The following is a 22,011-nucleotide window of genomic DNA, read 5'->3' as shown; positions in this document are numbered from 1 at the left end:
TTGGAAGGGTGGGGAAAATCACATACACAAATGAAATAAACACCACAGGTTAATTTTTATTGATTTTAGAAGCATTCCCTGAAACTTAAGGACAATTAAGAACATAATTTTACAACTTTTATGGACCGGTGGGAACCCTGTGTATAAATGGAGTTGTCACGTTATCAATTCTTAATTCGGTGTGGTTACTCATTGAGGACGAACAAACGATTGGATTGGCTCCATAAACCTAAAGGCAGTTAGTAAACCTAGGCGAATTCATCTCGAGACCGGTTTAAAGAAGGTCTCCTTGCGCTACTGCGTTGGTGCGGGCAAGGGTGATAGGGGAGCCTCGACCCATTGAACAGAGAGTCGGTCGGGACTTTTCCCGATGGTCCTGCTGATAAGCGGAATCTGATTAATATTTCTCATGTCAAATAAAGATGTTTTTACTCATGCGGAGGCTTGTCATAAAATAAATTGAGGTAAAAAACAACAAAACAAAACGCGGACTTTGTGAGTGGACTGTTACCCGGGTGAAATTAAGAGTTGTGTGCTGTATATGTCACAGGTGTCAAACTCAAGGAAAGGGGGCCACATCTGGTCCATGAAATCAAATCATGTCCACTTCCATGGCTCTTGGATAAAAACTGTCATGTGTAGTGATGTTAAGCTTTTGCAAGATTTGTTTGTTACCCTTTTTTATAGTAAGTTGAACAATTCAACAACTATTATTTACTTCTGATTTCAAAACCAGTAAGCGATCACTTTGTGTATATGCAACATATGATGAGACGAAACATTGTACTTGGTTTCATCATAACGGCTCAATGAGCCGTACCCACAAAGTGGCCCACCACAAAAATGACTTGGACAGCCCTTTCATGTGTTGTGCATTTGTAAAATGGTACACAGTGACATGTTAGATCAATATTGATTTTGTCAGGCCATATTCTAAATATGGATCGTGTCCAATCCGTGAGCTATTATCAATACCTGCACATGCTATAGCTCACAATAGAGAAAAGCTCACTAAAGACACACTGGAAAAGATTTGGGGAACAGTGAATTATGACATCTGGGTTGTGACGCAAACAGACAGGAGAAGCGGGACTCAATTCAACACAAATTAGACAGAAAGCAACTTATTGCAGATGCAGATGTGATATATTTGTTAAGTAATTGCACATAAATACAAACATTTGTGAGGAGGAGTTGTGGGTCCTTGGCATCAAAAGATTGAAGACAAAGAAAAGTGGTGAGAAGCGGAGGAAAAGTCCTACAACGGTCGATGGGTTTTTGCTGTTACAGGCGTGTCAGTCTTTGATATTGGCCAGTGGCGTATCTGCAAGGTCCACAGATGCCACTGAGTGAAGGGTTCTCCACATCCCTTGAGCCCTTGGTCAACTGGCGTTTGGCAAGCCAGCTGCCCCACCCCCAACCTCCTCACAGGAGCTGGCAGCCGTTCCTCTTCTTGCGCTTACGCACCTGCAGGGCGGCCCGGGTGGCCATCTCAAACACCTCCCGCACGCCGTCCTTGGTCTTGGCCGAGCACTCCAGGTAGCCGAAAGCGCTGATGCGATTGGCCATGTCTCTGCCTTCGTCAGACTTGACCGGCTCCTGCAGGTGTTGCCGTCACGTAGAAAGTAAAAATTGTGCGGCCGGCGACGCTTATGTCGGAGCGTTTGCGACTGGGTTGGCCTTACCTGTTTCATCTTGGCCAGCTCTCTGCGCGTGTTCTCGTCATTCCTGAGGTCCTTTTTGTTGCCTACCAGGATGATGGGGACGTTGGGACAAAAGTGTTTGACTTCAGGTGTCCATTTCTCTGGAATGTTTTCTATGAGAAGGAAAAATAAAATATAGTGCTGCCTTGACATCTCAAATAAACTTTCAAGAAATCACAAGTGCCCCACACTGTGCTCCTTCTGCGCATACCTTGACCGGCAGGGTGCAGAAATAGATAACTGAGTGGCTCAGGAAGCTGAAGCCAAGGATAAAACATATCGTTCGTGATTAACCAGAACCAGTTTTCCTTTTCTACCCTGAAAGGGACACTTGACTGGGGCACTGATAACATCGGTCTCTGTCCAAAAAAAAAAAAAGCATTAAAATTCACCACCCAGAAATATTCAGTATTGATTTTAATGTGCTTTTTATTACTACATTCAGCACAATTGTGCTATGTGGCCGACGATAGGATGTATCTTGATATATCTTCCATCTGTCTGTTGCTTAAAGGGTTAGAATACTGTGACTCCTGAATACGTTTGTCAGGCTGTCTGTTGAGTTTTCGCACTGTGTTAAGCTAGCGGACATTCCGAAGGTAACGCTCGCTATGTAATTGCTTTAAATTACACAATGTGCAATATTTTGATTGACAGTAAACTAATAGCTTGAGGTCTTTTTTTTTTTTTTTTTTTGGAGAATTGAATTTTCTAATTGCTGGCAATTAGAAAAAAATAAATAAGAAACCAACAGTCCCGAACCACCAGGTATCCTACTGGTCACGGTCCCTTCAACTTTGGTACCAGGAAGTACAAAGAGACTGAACAAAAACAATTAAATAAGACGGGCAACTTGCCAGAAAAAGAAATTTACGTGCATTTAAGCGGCATTACCAGAAGTCCTACATAAGATACATTTTATTGCTACGGGTGATGTTTAATATTAGACGAAAACATGTGCCCAAAAAGGACCCAATTCCTTGCTTCCATTTCCAACATTTGGTGAAGATAGAATTTTGAAAATGACAGTGAAGGCATCAAAATTGGGGAGTGCTGCAGAAGGTAGTGCACACAATGGCAGCATATTCCCTTAAAAGGGTAACGTTGACGTTTCCTGCTGCCCGTGGTCTATGCAAATCTAAACAGAGAGGTCACTGGCCTTCTGCTCAAGTGCCGAGAGAAGGAATACCAACACTGGCGTGGGAAAGAACACACAGACATGCTTGCCATTCATAACATGCGACTAAATAAATACAGGAGTGAAATGGGGTTGGGGTGTTTACTACTGAGCATCAATGTTCCCTCTAATTTTTCATATCTCTGGGCAAACAGACAATCTCCCTGAGCACACGAGGACCACTGTGAGCAACATCAGAAGTTCTCGCTGTGGCCACGCACCAGTATCACACCTGGGATCATAGAAATTCTCATTGCTTATTAAAAGACACAAATTATAACAGCAATTAATGCATTCATTTTAGTGGCAAGAAATATATTGTCAATGAGAACTTTAACTTGCACAGGGTCCGATTTTCTTTTCTGTGGCACAGACGATTCTTTTTCTCCCGATCGTTTGCGCTCTCTCCAATAATGTACGAATCCGTTTTCCCAGCTTGAGTCTTCGTATAATTCCAACAGCATTAAAGATGACTTTTCTGCTGAATGTGTCGCTTGAGGTAGTCCAGCCTCCATTTAGTCTGTATTTTTCCATTGGAAAATTTGCTTACAACTTTAGCTTTGCTGCATGTTTTGCAGAGCAGACCTTTCTCACTCGAAGAAGAAAAGATCTCACCCAGGTTCACCGCTTGTTCTTTTCTTTGCACATACTCCGACAGCCATTCCAACTTAAAAGAACCGCAGTTTATTTTTATTTTGGTTTGGGGAGTCACGGTATCACAGTCACTGCCCGCTCATTTCGCCATGATTAAGGGTTAGCATGAGCGCCACTTATCTCCGCCGCACTGTTATTGTTATGTAGCGTGTATGAGGAGAACACATGCACAAGTTCTATCAGTGCATAGCGTCATTGCATCGTATCGTACGAATGGCTGGACACCTGTCACTCACTGAATTACACAGCAAAATGACAGAAAAAAAATGTGGGCTACCTACAGTAATTCATTTGCATTGTGCTCACTACGCTGGATTGGTTCTCTAGTGCGCTGAGAGTGTGCGACCGGTGCGCAGTTGCGCAGCTTTGAGGGAACATTGCTGAGCATGTGCCAACAGGCAACAGTTTCATCTTGTTTCCAGCTTTTCGATTAGAATGACATTTCTCTGAATTCCCCCTTAATGCTGCTCTCTGGCTTTGCTTGGACAGCAATTCTGAAGAGGAGTTGTGGGCGTGTTTGGGAGTATTGCTGCTGTGACGATGGCGTATCTCTCACGGGATGAATAAAGTCCAAGCACGTTTGACGCAAACATTGCCAAATGCCAGCAGCATGCTGACAGAGCGGCCTATCTGGTCATCAAGCGCATTCTTGACGCGACTTACCAAGACTGTCGGGGCTGTCAATCGAGAAGCACATGAGGATAACGTCTGTGTCAGGGTAGGAGAGAGGCCTCAATCTGTCGTAGTCCTCCTGGCCCGCCGTGTCCCACAGCGCTAGTTCCACCTGCCGATAGGGGGCACAAAACAGACGGTCAGCACATTTCAAATGTGGGTTCGTGGGAAGACTCCAAGAACACTCCAAGCGGTGAGTGAGCAAGTGTTGCTCACGGCCTGCTTGAGTAAATAAATGATTATTTTGCCATCAAAAGCTCTTTGTCGGCATTGTTTTTGTTGCTTTATAATTTGGGGTCTCACAACAGCAAATTAAATACATACATAAAAATAATTTGTCTGCTTCAGTTTTCACGAAAAGCTCACCTTCTGTGCTCACTGTTCAGAAACAGATGATTTTGGCCAAAAGACAACCCATGTTTCTACTGTTGATGAATGGAAAAGGGGAGGAAAACTTCTGGTCAATCAATAGTGTACTTTCGGTAGATTGGGTACTTGTCAGAGGACACAAAATGCTTTGGGTGTGGAAGGATCAGCCAAAGGCTCCGCTGCACAGCACAATCTGGCTCCGATCTTCTTATGAACTTGGTCACGTTACAAAAACAAAAGCCACTTCTCATGTGAGCGTAACGCATCTGGCATGAGCACGAAACACAATGTCAAGTGACATACAGAAAAAAAAGCGTCACAGGTTCACACACGTAAATGACGGTCCCGCTTGTGGTGCCTCAATTCAGAACGACGCAGGGATGAAGCGGGAGGCGGGAGAAAGATTTTGGGCAGATGAGAGGACGCTCCTTGATCTCATTTCATGGAGACGTCTTCTCCTGTCATTGCCGCGCATAACATATCCAGTGATAATATTACACTTTACCGGCAGCGAGTCCCAAGGACTCGCTGATCAGAAAAGTATGAGTGCCATTATGCATTGAGAGAGTCCCAAATTTCGAATTCTGAAACGGTCTACTCATTAAATTGCATAAGATAATAACACAAACAACAACATACACATACAATTATAAACAAATGCTGCAAAAAGTTAAATAATTCAGTAGCAGGCCTGAGGATTTCGGAAATTGATGGTAACCGTTTTTCGGTTCCGTCGGATTACCCAATGGGAAACCACGGTATCTAATGTTGGGTTCCGTAAACGTTCATCATGGGAACCCATTTTTCCATTTTGACTGATATTCATAATCAAGAATTCTGACACTCAAAAGTATAATGTTTCAAGGGTAAATGTTTGAAAACTATGCATTAACAATGAACATTACATCAGCAGCTGTGTACTCCAGGTTTATTCCAAAAAAGAAATGGATCAAAAACTGGTGTACTCATGTGGCATCATCTGAGTATTTTTTCCAATCTCACACTGCAAAGATTAATTGACTGGTAATCATAAATACAGGTAAATATTGATCTGGCTTGACATCCTCTTCCCAAGACGATGCATGTGTAATCTACTATCATTTTGATGAAAGAATTTAACACACGTCATCATTAGTTCTACCAACAGTTAACATTAGCATTACTACATCTTGTGACGAATGTTTTATTCATAAAGTTACCATGCTACAACCAGTAAATTATAGAATGACCAATACTGTTTCATAATATTTTTCATAGCGATTAGCCTACAAATCTAATGACCAACTTGCCTCGTAATCGTGCCTCTCGTCATATCTTGCTCTCGTGTTCTGTGCATACGTCACAGGTGAGTTTCTTGATACGCCCTTTGGACGATTCATACGAAAAATCAGATTGGCATTCCCATTTCTTAAATGTCGTAATTAGTAGACCTTTGTGAGTTTTTTTCGCCGCCATCTCAAACTTTCACCCGCGCGATTCCTCAGTTTGCGGACTAAAATATCAACCCGCATGCGCACATAACATGATCTGTTGCGCCCCCCCCCCCCCCCACCCGCCCCAACACTGAAAACAAAACAAAACGAAAGTAAATTAGAAGAAAGACACTCACACACCACACCACAAACACACATACAGGCACAGTGAAATCGCATTGATCTCAGTCAACTCGTGTGCGGTGACTTTTATGGTTAAACTATTTTTCGGTTCCGTTAAAATGACGCCACGGAAATGACACACTACCGGTAACGATTGTTACCGTGAAATCCTCAGGCTTGCCGTCATTTTTTTGTTTGTTTGTTTTGACTGAGAAATTTCTTTGCGTCCCAAAAACGCACATTATTTGGAACTGTGCGTCCCGTGAGAAAATTATGCGTCTAGGACGCGAGACGCAGAGGTAACGAGATGGCTGCATATCAACCATCTGCGTGGATGAATTGCTGCCATCGCCACAAATGCCTACTTTTTGCTTCATGTTTCGAGTGGGATTCAATCCAAGTCAAATATAAAAGTAACACCGTTACGCAAAACAACTTCACAGATTCCCGGACGATTGGGAGTCGTCTTAAGTTGATTACAAGACCTCACTTATCTTGTGACACCATTTTCAATGTACCGGTAATTGAAGAAAAAAAAAAAAGGGGGGGGGGGCTATAATTCCCACAGACACAAAATCACGGACCTGCCTGCGCTGGTTGGTCTTATTTGAAATTGAATCTCAATTCAAATTGAATCTTAACGCACGTAGGCAGGCAGCGGCAACTGTTGTCCAGTTATCATGTGGCCTTTTCCCAGGCTGCGCCCTGCTTTTCAGCACTTTGGACGCTGCGCACTCATTTCAGGTCTGCCCATCGCTTTGCCAATGATAAAACTAGTCATTTGACGCAAGTGACATCAGGCAGGAGGCAGCTACGGCTTTCCAAGGTAATACATGTCTTTCGATGTGAGCAGCTTCGTTCACATCCGAGGTGCCTGATTTTGAGGAGCAGGAAGCAAGAACAGGAAAGAGGACATGAGTCACATTGTACAAAGGGTGGGGGGCGGGGATTTCCACGCCTGCACAGGAAGGTGCCACTGATCCATTTCCTGTTGTTGGCTGCAGTTCAGCTGCACAGTTGCAAATAAAAAGTACCAAGCGCTTGTTCAGATTCCACATTTGTTCCCGACGTGCGCACGCGATGTACCTGTTTGCAATCCACTTCAATGTCGGCAATGTAGTTCTCAAAGACTGTGGGCACATAGACCTCCGGGAACTGGTCCTTACTGAAGACGATGAGCAGACAGGTCTTGCCGCACGCGCCGTCTCCCACAATCACCAACTTCTTCCTGATGGCTGCCATCTGCAAGTGCAAGACAATTTGCTTAGTGGAGCTCCAAAATAAAAAATGCCCAAAGAAGTCAGAGCGGAACAGCCGCCCACCACCCGCTTCCTGGGTTGGATCTGGGAAAAGAACACGAACACGTCTGCCACTGTCAATATCACACGTGCATAAGGACCTCCACTTGGAGGCTCCAAGTCCTGAAGAAATGTCTTACGCTTTTTTTTCTTAACAATTAAGCAAACTAGAATTTTTTGGCCCATTATACAACTAAAACCTGGCCTCATTTTGCAGCTAATCGTTATACGGACACTACACGTTGACCACAGGAAAAGCGATTGCAAGTTCCCAACAGTTCCCTGTTGGAAATAGCCTGACGAACAGGCACTTGAATGATAGGTTCACATCACTGCTCTGCTTGCCTTCTCCATCTTCAGTTTTAATTACTTCCCATCTAAATCTTGTCTAATTTTGGGGCTCTTCTCTTCAAGTGGACATGTCGCAATAATTGGGGATTACAAATGACTTTAAACACCAAACGTTAGATTTTAATACGAGAATCAAATGGCGACAAGTGCCTAGCCTGGCAAGCCGAAGCCACTTTCTTTCTGCACAAAATAAATGAGTGGACAGGACGCCCTCGACCGCTTCCCGGCGGCAATCAAATTTTTTTGCTGTGACCTATTCTTGGTGAGCAACACCACTCTTCAGCGGCGGAAGTCCATCCAATATTCAAAACAACACACATGAGAGGTGACAGTTTGTTTCATTCAGCATTTGACTGCACTTGAAATGGCCAGAAGCCCCTGGAGTCATGCATACTCCAGCAGCTGACAGCACTGGAAGCAGTTATTTCAAACGGATGTGTGTGTGTGTGTGTGTGGGGGGGGGGGGGGGGGTTGCCTTTTTTTCCTCTGACGTCACGTCCGCTCTTTGCTGATCGGGTCATTTCTGTTGGCTCAAGTTTGCACCACCTCGGGAACCTTACCAATTTACGTGTAGTCTCAGCTTTCTTCGCAACCTTGCTAATGTGAGCTCCTTACTTGCGACAGCCGGTCTCGCGTTCCACAATGTCCTGCAGCTACAAGTGCAGACATTCAAACAGGAAACACTCCCAGAGAATTCTACTCATCTCCACGACTGACACACATTTCCAATTGCTCATCAAGTAGAGTCAGAAGGGGTGTTCACACGGCACACATTTGCTCCGGCGCTGCACGGATGTATTTTGTTGCGATATATTTTGCACCGCAGCAAATTGTGTGGAGCGTTCACACGTACAAAGCCGCTGAGCGTGTCGGCACCGGCACAGCGTCGGTGCAGCCCCACTTGCGTTCACACGGCAGTTTCTGCAGCGGAGCAAAACGACAGAAAACAAATGAGCTGTCGTGTTGGTCCTTTTTAAAACGTATACACAACTCAAGCGACTACTGGACAGGCATGTCCTTCTCCTTCTCGGTCTCCGTGCCTTCTGCTTGAGAGTGACCGCCCCCGAAAACGTAAATCAACGATGACTTCAATGACACTCAGAAAAGCAAACACGTAATGCGCCAAAAAGAAAATCAAGAGAGGAAATCGCAAAATAAATTATATGGGGTGCGGGGGGTTGTGAACACACAACAAAGGAACAAACTACACAAACAACTCTGAGACAGTCCAGTCTCCTACAAAAGGAAAGATGTTAACAGCCAAGTCTTGTGTCGTTATTAAACAAACACATGACGGAAGTCCGACAGAGCACGAAAGCAACACATTCTCGCCGTACGTAAACTCTTCACAAGCATTTGCTCTGGAGCAAATTTAACCCAGTTGCGTTCACACGTGCAAATTTACACCGGTGCTGCTTCGCAAACAAGCATTTGCGCTGGAGCAAAATTTTAAACCACCTCCCTGAGGTGGATCAAATTTGCTCCGGTGTAAGCCGTTTTCCGGGGCTACGCCGGAGCTAATTTGCACGTGTGAACGCTCTGCTGGGGCAGCCCCGGCGTAGCACCGGACCAAATCTTGCCGTGTGAACAACCCTAATCTCCCTGAGGTGGATCAAATTTGGTCCGGTGTAAGCTGTTTTCCAGGGCTACGCCAGAGCTAATTTGCACGTGTGAACACTCCAAGAGAAGCAGTGAGTCGGTGAATCTCATCCCAGCATTTTCTTCTGAGCTCTTCAAGCCATGTTCCGTTTTCAGCAGGACACTGGCAGTGACTGCAAAGTTCTTGAGACTAGTCTGACATCAGCTATTGCGGCACTGAGCCAAGAAACCTCCTCTGATAAGCACCAAAGACAATCCCCCATTGGCACATGCTGGACTTGCTCAACAAGTCCGTGGTTCGCCCATTGAAAACACACAAGCACATTCTACTTTCCTGAAGAGGAGGAAAATACTGCATGGTGGAGCACGTGAGGTGGACTGGCATCTGTGTGCAGTTTGACGATGCTGTTCTAAGGGTGGATGTCATTGACACAAGTAGACCGTCCGCATGGGAAATGTGCTGCCAGAAGAACGAGCAGCGAGCCGCCACTGTAATGCATTGTTGATTGTTCCGTTAACTGCTCTTTGCCATCAGTATCAAGTTATTCGGCAAAATCCCTTGGTGCTGTAGCGCGATGCACTATTCGCATTCAGGCAAACAGTTGTTTGAGTGGCAAAAGTAGAGAATTGGGCACGTCAATGGACCAGAAAATTAGAACATTACTGTTTCCCTCTCCCAAAGTGGATACATTTTACGCCGGCGTCGACGAGCATTCTTTGTTACAAGCACTTAGAAGACCTTTATTTTCTCAACTGGATTTGCAAAAAAGGTACAGTAGGTGCGCGAATCAATGAATAACTCTGGCTGTTTATGGAAACATTGGATTCAAAGTATTATACATGTACATGGTTGTAATCCTGTACGAAAACATTCAAATTATATGAGCGCATGAATGGAATCCTCTGTAACTAACAATGCTGCCGATATAATGTGCGGAATGGCCGACAACGCAACAGAACTACCTTAGCAGTGACAATGTAAGACACCGACCCACTATGACTTGTGCTCAGTGCTAGCGGGAATACCTGGACCAAGTAGGTAATCCTATCGTGAGCAATGTACAGCACGGCAAAGCATTGAATTTCAAACAATAACGCTAGGCTAATAACCACAGCCTATATGGCATACCGTTCTTCCAATCCCAATGGTCTCTTCTCCACTCCATGTCTGGCCGTTCAGGCACAACATTTTCCACATCCTGAGCATCTGGCTCGTACATGTAAGGTCCAATATCCATTTTGTCAAAAAACCCCGCACCCTCCAACTCATCAAACACCTGGATCCCCTCAGATAACTTTGAAATGTTGCTTTCCGAATCGATTTCTAACTGGCTTTGTTTGTACCCTTTCCATAGGGAGCCCCGCTATTGTTGCCCTAAAGTGACGTCACACTTTCGGGTTTGACGCCTGTCAGGATTTCACTTCGGGAAAACTTTTCATCAAATTTGTCAATAAACTATTTTTTCAGGCTTTAATGTGTTCAGTTAAATTGTGATATAAACATATTTCGCTTGGGATTTTCTAAAACTACAGTTTGCGTCTACGTGTGTGTAGTAAACGTGTGTGCGCGCGCGCACGTACCGTTTTAATGGCACTTTGCAGGTTGGACTATCAGTACAGCACGTAGTGCAGTGCATTTTTTCTCTTTTATTGGGAAGCATGCTGTAGCATGGATACAAACGGAGGGTCTGCTCTCATGGAGCCGAGCAGCACAACAAGGGTGTGGTGGCTCAGATTCCTCCGGAGAAACATTTCAGCAACCTTTGAAACTGCTCCACACTCGAACACTAGTCTCAACTACATTTGATAGCAACCAGACAATTCATCGCAATACAAAGATAAAACACACTCCCGGTATATACCGAGGTCAACAAACTGACGCCTTTTAAAAGTGCAAATTTGAACTTCACAATTAGATGACGTCATCAACCCCCAGGCACACCGTGCTAGTTTCAGTGATAGCTTGCCCGGTTCAAGGTTCCAAAGAAATCAGTTTCAACGTCAAATGTTATCCTCGTGGTGAGCCGCCACGCAGAAACCTCGAAATACATTTGGGATGGACATGGGGAAAAGTTCGGCACAAGTAACAAACATCATGTTTCAACAAGTCAGTGAGCTGTTGCTAGATAGATAGCTAAGTGGCTAGCTAAATGAGCAGTGGTGGTTTCAGGTCAAAGTCACATTGTTGCCTCAGGAAGCCAGTGACGCTATTGACCTGTTAAAATTTGGGGTTGTTCGCCTACCTCGGCCGAAGAAGACTTTCAAATATTGAGAACCTCCGTCCCTCCTTCCCAAACTGGCAGAAGTGAAGTGAAGCAGCTGGGAAGGAATCAGACGCATACCCTCCGAGACTGCTGCGTTCACGTTCCTCGTAAAACCTATCAATCATATGTTCTTTCGGTGGAAAACACCTTGGGTGGTTGGCCTCTAAGTTCCTTTTTCCTGGCTTTTATTTCACGTTTATAGATTAAAGTGGAATTCTGGAAACAACGTGGCACAAATAGATGACATGTTCGGGTGTTATACAGTGGATTAGGTCCTCAAACATTTTGGACAAATCGATTTCTCTGAACGCAACTTGATGACGAGGGACAACACCTCCACGCTATTGGTCCGTGTGATTTAACTGTTCCAATTCCCACGCCCCTCTGTGGTTCGATGTGATGTCAATTATTTGGCTTTAATTTGGTTACTATTTAAATGTTTGGCTTTGAATTGGTTGATCTTAACTTTTCTGCCGTACTCAAATTAGCTATCAGTGTTTTTATACCACTAAAAGCAGGTCAAATGTTTGACATGTCATCCTCTCCTGATGTCCCTTGCATTGCACTACTGTATTCGAAAATGGATGGATATTATTTTCTTCTCAGTTGTCACAAAAGACACAATGGACTATGCCCACGCACCATTTTCGCATTTGTGCTACGGAGGCGCGCTAATTTCCGGTCGCTCGTAAGGCATAGATATAGTATTGTAATATCTGTTAATAGTTATTTGTGCATGGGGGGGGACTTGAGAGGGGATGAGCCAAGAGGGGAAAATGGGCTCGAAAAGCAGTCTGGGTGAGCAGCACAAAGGCGACGGAGCGCCTGACACGAGAAGTAACATGAATGTAAGTACACAGCGCTACCTACTGGTAATGGTTTGTGTCTACAACAAGGTGAACGCAGGCCTTTCAATACAGTAAATATTCTCTAGTACGGACTCGTGTTTGCGCTGTCCAATTTGTCCTGATAACAGAAATTCCTCATTTGGGAAATGAGCATGGTACATGTCCTTTATGAACCTGCAAGTATGTTGACAAAATGCACGTGTAACAACACAATCAATAAAATACAAAAATATACTGTCCAAAAACTGTATATAACAAAAACTGCAATACAGGTGTATCCAAAAAAAATCACAACAGTAAAATACGTACAGTATTTTAATGTTTATTTTTTTCTGTCTTTGGAAACAAATATGTATTTTGGATTGTTTTGTTGGATGCATTCTTTGGTTTATGACAATGTTTGCCTGCGTGTCATACAGTTTTCTTGCTAGTTGCAATTAACTGTCCCGTTGATCACTGATGTCCCGTAATTCTTGTGCATACTGAAGGATTTTTGTTGCCATTTGCATTGCTTCCTTGCTGGATGGTGGCTTGTCATCAGGAGTTGAATCGATGCCTTGTTGTTTAAAGTTTCGTAGATTTGCGTCTTTTTGACTACAAGTGCCTGCTGGATCTTTTTAACTTTGTGTCCAGCCTCGCTCAAACGGATGCATTTCACTCGCTCCGCTCCAGTTGTTACAGTTCTTCTACGTTTCGATGCGATGATCTACAGGACGTAAGTGAATAAAGTTAAAATCTTTCGCAATTACAGTAAAACGCACGGCAATAAAAACTCACTTGCACGTCGTCGTTTAGAATATGATGATCGAAAAACGCGAAGTGAAAACTTGTTTCAGCGTTGTCTTTTCCGTCGCATCGGGTGGGCGTTGCGTGTACGTATTTAAGCTCCCGCGGCATTACACCTCCATCCGGGTTACGGGTAGTGGAATTTCCGCTTACGGAAGTTCCGGTAACATATAATATCGTAGTCAAAATGTTAATGCATAGGTTTTTATTCCGGGTGAAGGATATTCCTTTCCATAGAATTCCGGGGATGGGAATATTTACTGTATTCCACAATTCTCAGTGAGGCAGAAAAACACCTCATCAGAATCAGAATCAGAATCATCTTTATTGGCCAAGTATGTAGAACACACAAGGAATTTGTCTCCGGCATAACACGCTGCATTAGTATCATCGTAAACAAGGACATGCCAATCATTTATTCTCATGCATATTAACTAGTACAGTAGTTCTATAATAAATTGTAATCAAACGACACACGCCCATTCATCTTCATATGGTCAACAGACTTCCAGTGCAGAGAATTATTTTTCACATACAGTATGTGTATGATACGACCCTTGTACATCATTGCAACTATAGAAAGAGTCCAATCAGTGGCGTTCCATCAGGGCCAGCAAGGCCTTCTCTGCTGGCCTAAACATTCTCATAAAAGTAAATTTAATAAATTTACTTTTCTGAGAATAACATAAATTTAATTTATGTTATTTTATTTTCATAAATCTGTAAACAAAATTATTCTCTGGATTCTTTACATCATTTTATTTCCACTTAGTCGAGTGGCTTATTTTAAATAACATTGAAAGCCACTCGATAAATAACTTATTTATTATGGTAGAGTTTTTAACCAATCATATTTCAGATAGCTTGTGTTGCCAGGTAAATTAAATTTACTCATGGCCTTCAGATTAAACAGAGCAGTCCAATATAGAAGTGGGAGTCAGAAGCGAGTAAAAATGGTACACTAACATGAATTCGTTTTAACCATGCCACCAATGTTTTTGGAATGTGGAAGGAAACTGAAGGACCCAGGGAAAAACCACAAAGGCACAGGCAGAACATGCAAACTCCACACAGGAAGACTGGAGCCAGAATCAAAACTCTGCACCTCTGCACTGTGAGGCCGACACGCTAACCAGTTGGCCATCTGCCAACCCATACTAACACCCACACCACAATAATTTGCCAAGTTCATGGCCACGAAATATTGGGCCGCAACAGTACAACATTAAACAAAGGCAACATCATCTAAGTCATACACTGATATCCAGCTTGGAGTCAACAATGCACACTTGAAGTTGTAGAATAAGTAGTGTATTTTCAGTAGACTGAAAACAATATTGCAGCGGATAAAAAGAAGTGATCAGATTCAGAGGACTGCATGAAAAAAAAAAAGAAATGCTGATGTGGTAATTACTTCGTTACCTACCTACCTACCTGCCTCCCAACAATGAAACGGCCTTAATGGCATTGAACATAAACGTTCTACCAGTTGTAATTGCAGGTCTCACCAGAAGAGGGTCCTCATATACAAGGTGACGTTTTTCACCACCACGAAACATCATGATTTATTTCACTTCAGAATGTGTTTTATGAGGACTCATTTAAAAATAGTTGACATCCTATGAAGTACTGGTAAGTATTGTTCATGCTTCTTTGCTTCTCCGGAGGATACTTAGGAGGTTTTTAACCTGAATCTAAACCAAATAAAAAGACTCATATTTCTTTATAATTTGACATTTATGGCCATCATCATTTCCAGCCTCCTACTCATGCTCGTACTCTGTGCTGATTTTTCTCCGAAACAGTGCTATCAGTCGCACAAAACGTAGGTTGTTGGATTTCTCCTCTCCTAAGTGGCTTTCATCTTGACTCCCCCCTGGTGTCTACTTCTTCAGTAAGTCAGCTGAGTTAAACACACTCCTGGGAACTAGAAAAGATCGTGTGAGAAGTCCCCTGCTGCCTCCTATAAAATACTTCCAGAATACTGTTGCCACTGGCCTGCATAGATGATCATTCATCATGTGTGGGTGTCGCCACTGGGGAAATTGAGGAGATTTGGTGAAAAACAAGCGTGGTATGTGGGGAAGGAGAGATGAGATGGATGAATGAACGAAGTCAGTGTGGCCCCACTGGCAAATGAACTGCCTGGATTTCAGTGGCCTCCCCCTGCACACTGATGCCTCTAATTGACACACAAATCCAAATAGGAAGAATGGCCTGGATCGATTGGACAATTTAACCCTCTGTGATGCTGGTTGGAGACATTTTTCTTTGTCAGACCTTGTCCACAAGGACTTGTACGAACGAATAGCCTCAGCGGTGTCTTGCTTCAAAAAAATCAGCCCATCCTGCCAAAATGGGAAGAATTTGGTGCCCTTGTGATACATGACGCGAAAGGCGCGCATCCCTGCTTGCGTTCCCGTCCCTTCTCGAAGCCACTTTCATTTACAGTACATTGAGCCCAAGTGAGACAACATATTAGGCAGAGATTATACAAATAAGTTTCCATGTAAGTAGACTAAAAGCCTTTCAACCTCTGAAGGCAGTACGCGACAGTATCGGCCAATTATCTCTCTCCCCTTTGTCGCTCTAAGATGAACGATAGCAGAATGTAAATGTTACAAATGCCTCTCCAGAAATGTGTCTCCTCAAGTTCCAAACAGAGCATTTTTTTTGTCCGATACCATCCCGATAAGAGCTAAAGCTCTTTATGAGATTTAGAGAAGGAGAGCGAGCCGAAGAGACGGGGAGGGAGGAAGGCAGTGGGGAAACTGAGAGTGGGAGAGGATTAAAAATACAGAAGGAGCAACAGATCTTGCTACCATTGAATCAGTACTCCGGAGCAACTAAATCCCAGATTTCTGCTGGTGTTGTTTTCCACTACAAAATCCTGCCTTGCTGCTAACAGCCTGTCGTCGGAGAGCGAACGCGACAGCCAAGGATACAGTGGATAGCATCACGTCAAAAGTAGCAATGTTAACATATAACAAGTCGACTCACCCCAGTCAGCACATACCTGACATAATTTCATGTGCCTGTCATAGAGATCAGCTGTTCTAGAAGACCTTTCCTGACCTGTTTTTTTTTTTTTTTTTTTTTTGCCTTCAGCAGTAGTGTGAAGGTTTTGTGCTAACACAGACTGGTATTTGGGACTGCTTACATTTTCCTCCATCTTGACGAAGACCCCAGTTGCAGGCTCGAGAAAAATTGCTCCAAAGCGTGATGCTGCCATCAGCATGCTCCACTTCAGGTATGGTGTTCTTTTGGTGATGAGCAACGTTGTGTTTGCGCCAAACATACCTTTTCCCGTAATGAGCAAAAAGTTCAACTTTGATTTTATTGTCTCATATTAGCTTTTCTACATGTGCTTGGAAGAAATCAAATGTGGTTGTTTTTCTTGGTTGGATAACACACTTCCATCATGCTACCTACCAAACATATGAAGAACATGGGACGTTATTGAAACAGCCAGTAAATGCCGGAAATTCCTGCAGCGCTTTTAAAGTTGCTATCAGCCTCAAGAGAGCCTCCTGGCCAGTCTTCCCCTCGTCTTGTCATCAATTTTGGTGCGCTATCCAATTCTGGCGAATGCCTTTTGTTGCAGCATATTTTCTCCACTTGATGACGACTGTCTTCACTGTATCCCATGTGATATTGAAATTCTTTTGTGACCTTCTCCTGACTAAAACCTTTGAAAAATGACAGCCCAGCTGCTGTGGAAGCTTGCGCTGGACTATTGCTGGTGCTGTAAGATGCGAGTACAAAAATATCAGGGAAAACCTACTATAGAACTTCTGAACTTTATTTTGGGTTCATCAGAGTCACTTTAAATCGTCTCAATTTCACTCCCTTGTTCTGCTGGGGGACTTCAATGCTCACGTGGGCAATGACAGTGAGACCTGGAGGGGCGTGATTGGGAGGAACGGCCCCCCCGATCAGAACTCGAGTGGTGTTTTGTTATTGGACTTCTGTGCACGCCACGGATTGTCCATAACGAACACCTTGTTCAAACATAAGGGTGTCCATATGTGCACTTGGCACCAGGACACCCTAGGCCGTAGTTCGATGATCGACCTTGTGGTTGTATCATCGGATTTGCGGCCGCATGTTTTGGACACTCGGGTGAAGAGAGGGGCGGAGCTGTCAACTGATCACCACCTGGTGGTGAGTAGGCTCCGATGGTGGGGGAAGATGCCGGTCCGTCCTGGCAGACCCAAACGTATTGTGAGGGTTTGTTGGGAGCGTCTGGCAGAATCTCCTGTCAGAAGGAGTTTCAACTCCCACCTCCGACAGAGCTTTTCCCATGTTCCGGGGGAGACGGGGGACATTGAGTCCGAGTGGACCATGTTCCGTGCCTCTATTGTTGAGGCGGCCAATCTGAGTTGTGGCCGTAAGGTGGTTGGTGCCTGTCATGGCGGCAACCCTCGTACTCGCTGGTGGACACCAGCAGTAAGGGATGCCGTCAAGCTGAAGAAGGAGTCCTATCGAGCCTTTATGGCCTGTGGGACCCCAGAGGCAGCTGACGGGTATCGACTGGCCAAGCGGAACGCAGCTTCGGTGGTCGCCGAGGCAAAAACCCGAGCGTGGGAAGAGTTCGGTGAGGCCATGGAAGCCGACTTCCGGACGGCTTCGAGGAAATTCTGGTCCACCATCCGACGTCTCAGGAGGGGGAAGCAGTGCACCACTAACACTGTGTACAGTGGGGATGGGGCACTGCTGACTTCGACTCGGGACGTTGTGAACCGGTGGGCAGAGTACTTCGAAGACCTCCTCAACTCCACCAACACGTCTTCCTTGGAGGAAGCAGAGTCTGAGGACCCTGAGGTGGGCTCTCCTATCTCTGTGGTTGAAGTCACCGATGTGGTTAAAAAGCTCCTCGGTGGCAGGGCCCCAGGGGTGGATGAGATCCGCCCGGAGTTCCTCAAGGCTCTGGATGTTGTGGGGCTGCCCTGGTTGACACGCCTCTGCAACATCGCGTGGTCAACGGGGAGAGTGCCTCTGGATTGGCAGACCGGGGTGGTAGTCCCTCTTTTTAAAAAGGGGGACCGGAGGGTGTGTTCCAACTACAGAGGGATCACACTCCTCAGCCTCCCTGGTAAGGTCTATTCAGGGGTGCTGGAGAGGAGGGTCCGTCAGGAAGTCGAGCCTCAGATTGAGGAGGAGCAGTGTGGTTTTCGTCCCGGCCGTGGAACAGTGGACCAGCTCTACACCCTTAGCAGGGTCCTCGAGGGTATGTGGGAATTCGCCCAACCAGTCTACATGTGTTTTGTGGACTTGGAGAAGGCGTTTGACCGTGTCCCTCGCGGAGTTCTGTGGGGGGTGCTTCGTGGGTATGGGGTACCGAACCCCCTGATACGGGCTATTCGGTCACTATACCACCGATGTCAGAGTTTGGTTCGCATTGCCGGCAGTAAGTCGGAATCGTTTCCAGTGAGGGTAGGACTCCGCCAAGGCTGCCCTTTGTCGCCGATTCTGTTCATAATCTTTATGGACAGAATTTCTAGGCGCAGCCGAAGCGTTGAGGGCGTCCGTTTTGGTGGCCTCAGTATTGCATCCCTGCTTTTTGCAGATGATGTGGTGCTGTTGGCTCCTTCAAACGGGGCTCTCCAACTCTCACTGGAGCGTTTCGCAGCTGAGTGTGAAGCGGTTGGGATGAAAATCAGCACCTCCAAATCTGAAACCATGGTCCTCAGTCGGAAAAGGGTGGAGTGCCCCCTCCGGGTCGGGGGAGAGATCTTGCCCCAAGTGGAGGAGTTTAAGTATCTTGGGGTCTTGTTCACGAGTGAGGGCAGGAGGGAGCGAGAGATCGACAGGCGGATCGGTGCAGCGTCTGCTGTGATGCGGACGTTGTATCGGTCTGTCGTGGTGAAGAAGGAGCTGAGCCAAAGGGCGAAGCTCTCAATTTACCGGTCGATCTACGTTCCAACCCTCATCTATGGTCACGAGCTATGGGTCGTGACCGAAAGAACGAGATCCCGGATACAAGCGGCCGAAATGAGTTTTCTCCGCAGGGTGTCCGGGCTCTCCCTTAGAGATAAGGTGAGAAGCTCGGTCATCCGGGAGGGGCTCAGAGTCGAGCCGCTTCTCCTCCACATCGAGAGGAGCCAGATGAGGTGGCTTGGGCATCTGATTCGGATGCCTCCTGAACGCCTCCCTGGTGAGGTGTTCCGGGCATGTCCCACCGGGAGGAGACCCCGAGGAAGACCCAGGACACGCTGGAGTGACTATGTCACCCAGCTGGCCTGGGAACGCCTCGGGATCCCCCGGGGAGAGCTGGAAGAAGTAGCTAGGGAGAGGGAAGTCTGGGCTTCCCTGCTAAAGCTGTTGCCCCCGCGACCCGGCCCCGGATAAGCGGTAGAAGATGGATGGATGGATGGATGGATGGGGCCGGGCTGGGGCCAGGGGTTTTGATGGGGGGGCACATTCAACCCAGGGCTAAAAAGACAGATTCGAAATCTTATTTGACTTTTTATTTCTTCAGACTTTGAAATTGTAGTCATAACATTACCATAGCTGTCAACTTTACGGAGCGCCAACCTGTATAAACTACCAAAAAGAGCAAAAAATCCTTATAACATACCAAAGCATTTTATATGTCAAAATAACGGCAGAAAAAACCCCACAAAATTTTCAATGATATTTATTGTAGATCTCCATAATACAATGTCTGGTTAATGTCTAATCATCATTCTACTTAGTGGCATTACTGTGTTCAGAGTTGTTTTCCTGCGTTACTTTTTTCACCGACTCCAAATATTGAAAACACAGAAGAAAATAGCCATTCAGCACTCAGGTTTCAACTAGGAACCATGTGATTTACTGGAAAGTTAATGGAAATGAAAGCATTCGAGTAGACTAGCACCATTCTGGGCAAAAGCAAACGGAACTACCCGTTGGGGGGGGGGGGGGCGGAAATTTTCGGAATCCGTATGATTTGTGCGATACGGCCATATACGTAAGATTCACCACAAAATCCGTATGAACTATGGCTAAACCGTATGAGTTGACAGGTATGCATTACGGTGATGAGAAAAAAAACAGTATTAGGAGGGCTAAAATGTCTGCAAGCGTAACAATACGCCGTGTCCATCTGTTGAGAATATTCAAGCCAGGGGATGATATGGTACCAGCCTGCCGGGGACAAAAATTGCAAATACACTGAAGCTAGATGTTTTACATGCATATAATTATCCAAATTTTAAAAGGCAATGTCTTATATATTGATCCTGTTAAATAAAAATTAAAATAAAAAGGGAGACTAAAAAAGTTACACACACGCACGCACACAAACACACGCACACACGCACGCACACACACACGCGCGCACACACACACACACACACACACACGCAAATAGCACTCGTGTTGTGGTAATTTCCTTCTCTGCGGACTGCTTCTCATTTTCCCGCTCATTTTTAAGTGGCGCAGCGCACTAAAGGGTCCGACTAGAATGTTAAATCACGCACTTTGGTTTCACCTTTCGCGTCGGTGACTCGGCGCGACTGCGCAATCTACGCTCGGAGGGGGGGCCACAGGGGGGGCCAGAATTGATGCTACAGGGGCACTGGCCCCCGTTGGACCCCCCCCCCCCCCCCCAGAACCGCCACTCTGTGGCAGGCTCCCATTTAACATGAGTTTGAATGCGATTGGTTAAATTTGAGCACATTCAAGTTATAAGAGGGTATGCACACTTGTGCAACTACATTATCTCACTTGTTTATCTTTATGTCCACCCCTCTAACAATTCTCTTTTTTTTCAATAAAGTTTTACAGGTTATAGGTCACATTAATGGTGGGAAAGGTTTTGCAATGATTTATCTTGGTCTCATCACTACCATTTAAACAGGGCCATGTAGACTTTTTATGTCCACTGCATAAAGTCAGCCACTTGCTTTATTGGCCCCTAATAAAATTCCTTGGATGTCAGAGTCAGAGATGTTTTTTTTTTCTCCCACCAAGCAGGGATGGTGCTACTTTGGGATCATGGGTTGCAATCTCGTCGTCAGAAATCGGTGTACCCCCACTTAAGCCACTCCAACATTTAATTTGATATTCCAAAATATATTTCTGAATGATTTTCTCAGCTCCACATGTATTGGTCACGTGAGAAGAGAAAAAAAATTCCAGAGCCGGGCCTGATGCCAATGGTGGGAATGCATGACAAAACCGTACCAGCATCTTCACCATGCACCACTACTGAATGTTTTAAAAAGCCGTGGCAACAAGTCTTACTGCGGCCTCTCTCTTTGCACTCGCTCCCAGCTTTCCAGCTGGTGTACGTATCACCCTGCACGTATAGGATAACTGACTCCCTTCACACACAGACATCTGATAAGTTCGAGCATCATTACTTTTTTCCCCAATTAGGACAGCAGGTGACTCAGCCAATAAATGCTCACTTGAGCATTTCCTGATCTGCCACCTCCATTGGTTTTTGTGTATCGTTGCATTTTGGCTCAATGGAAGTGAAACACAATTTCCATCCAGACTCAAAGAAGCCAACATCTTTGTGTCACAAACGTTCCACAAATGGAGATAGATAGATAGATCGATAGATAGATAGATAGAGTATGTTGAGGTATGTACTGTAAATGAGAATTTAATTAATGTGAATAGTTTAGCCATTGGTAGAATACTGCCAGTGTCTATGACATACCAAGTTTGAAATTGACTGAGAAGGCCAGTGAAGGTGTGT

General features: G+C 45.1%; 1 protein-coding gene across 1 annotated transcript; it reads right to left on the bottom strand.

The window, feature by feature from the left end:
* Positions 1-36: 36 nt before the first annotated feature.
* On the bottom strand, positions 37-11,780 carry LOC147211127 (rho-related GTP-binding protein RhoA-D). The gene is made up of 5 exons (XM_086122298.1): positions 11,662-11,780; positions 7,257-7,412; positions 4,198-4,318; positions 1,686-1,816; positions 37-1,599 (listed from the first exon to the last, which is right to left on the bottom strand). Exons 2-5 carry the CDS (start codon positions 7,410-7,412, stop codon positions 1,426-1,428), a joined length of 582 nt encoding a protein of 193 aa, XP_085978424.1. The 5' UTR covers positions 11,662-11,780; the 3' UTR covers positions 37-1,425.
* Positions 11,781-22,011: the final 10,231 nt, after the last annotated feature.

This window comes from Hippocampus guttulatus, chromosome 1, assembly GCF_054856545.1.
Source record: "Hippocampus guttulatus isolate MCC_2025c chromosome 1, RoL_Hgut_1.0, whole genome shotgun sequence".
Lineage (NCBI taxonomy): Eukaryota > Metazoa > Chordata > Actinopteri > Syngnathiformes > Syngnathidae > Hippocampus > Hippocampus guttulatus.
The sequence above is the reverse complement of the archived record's forward strand: the minus strand, read 5'-3'. Positions and strand labels throughout refer to the sequence as shown.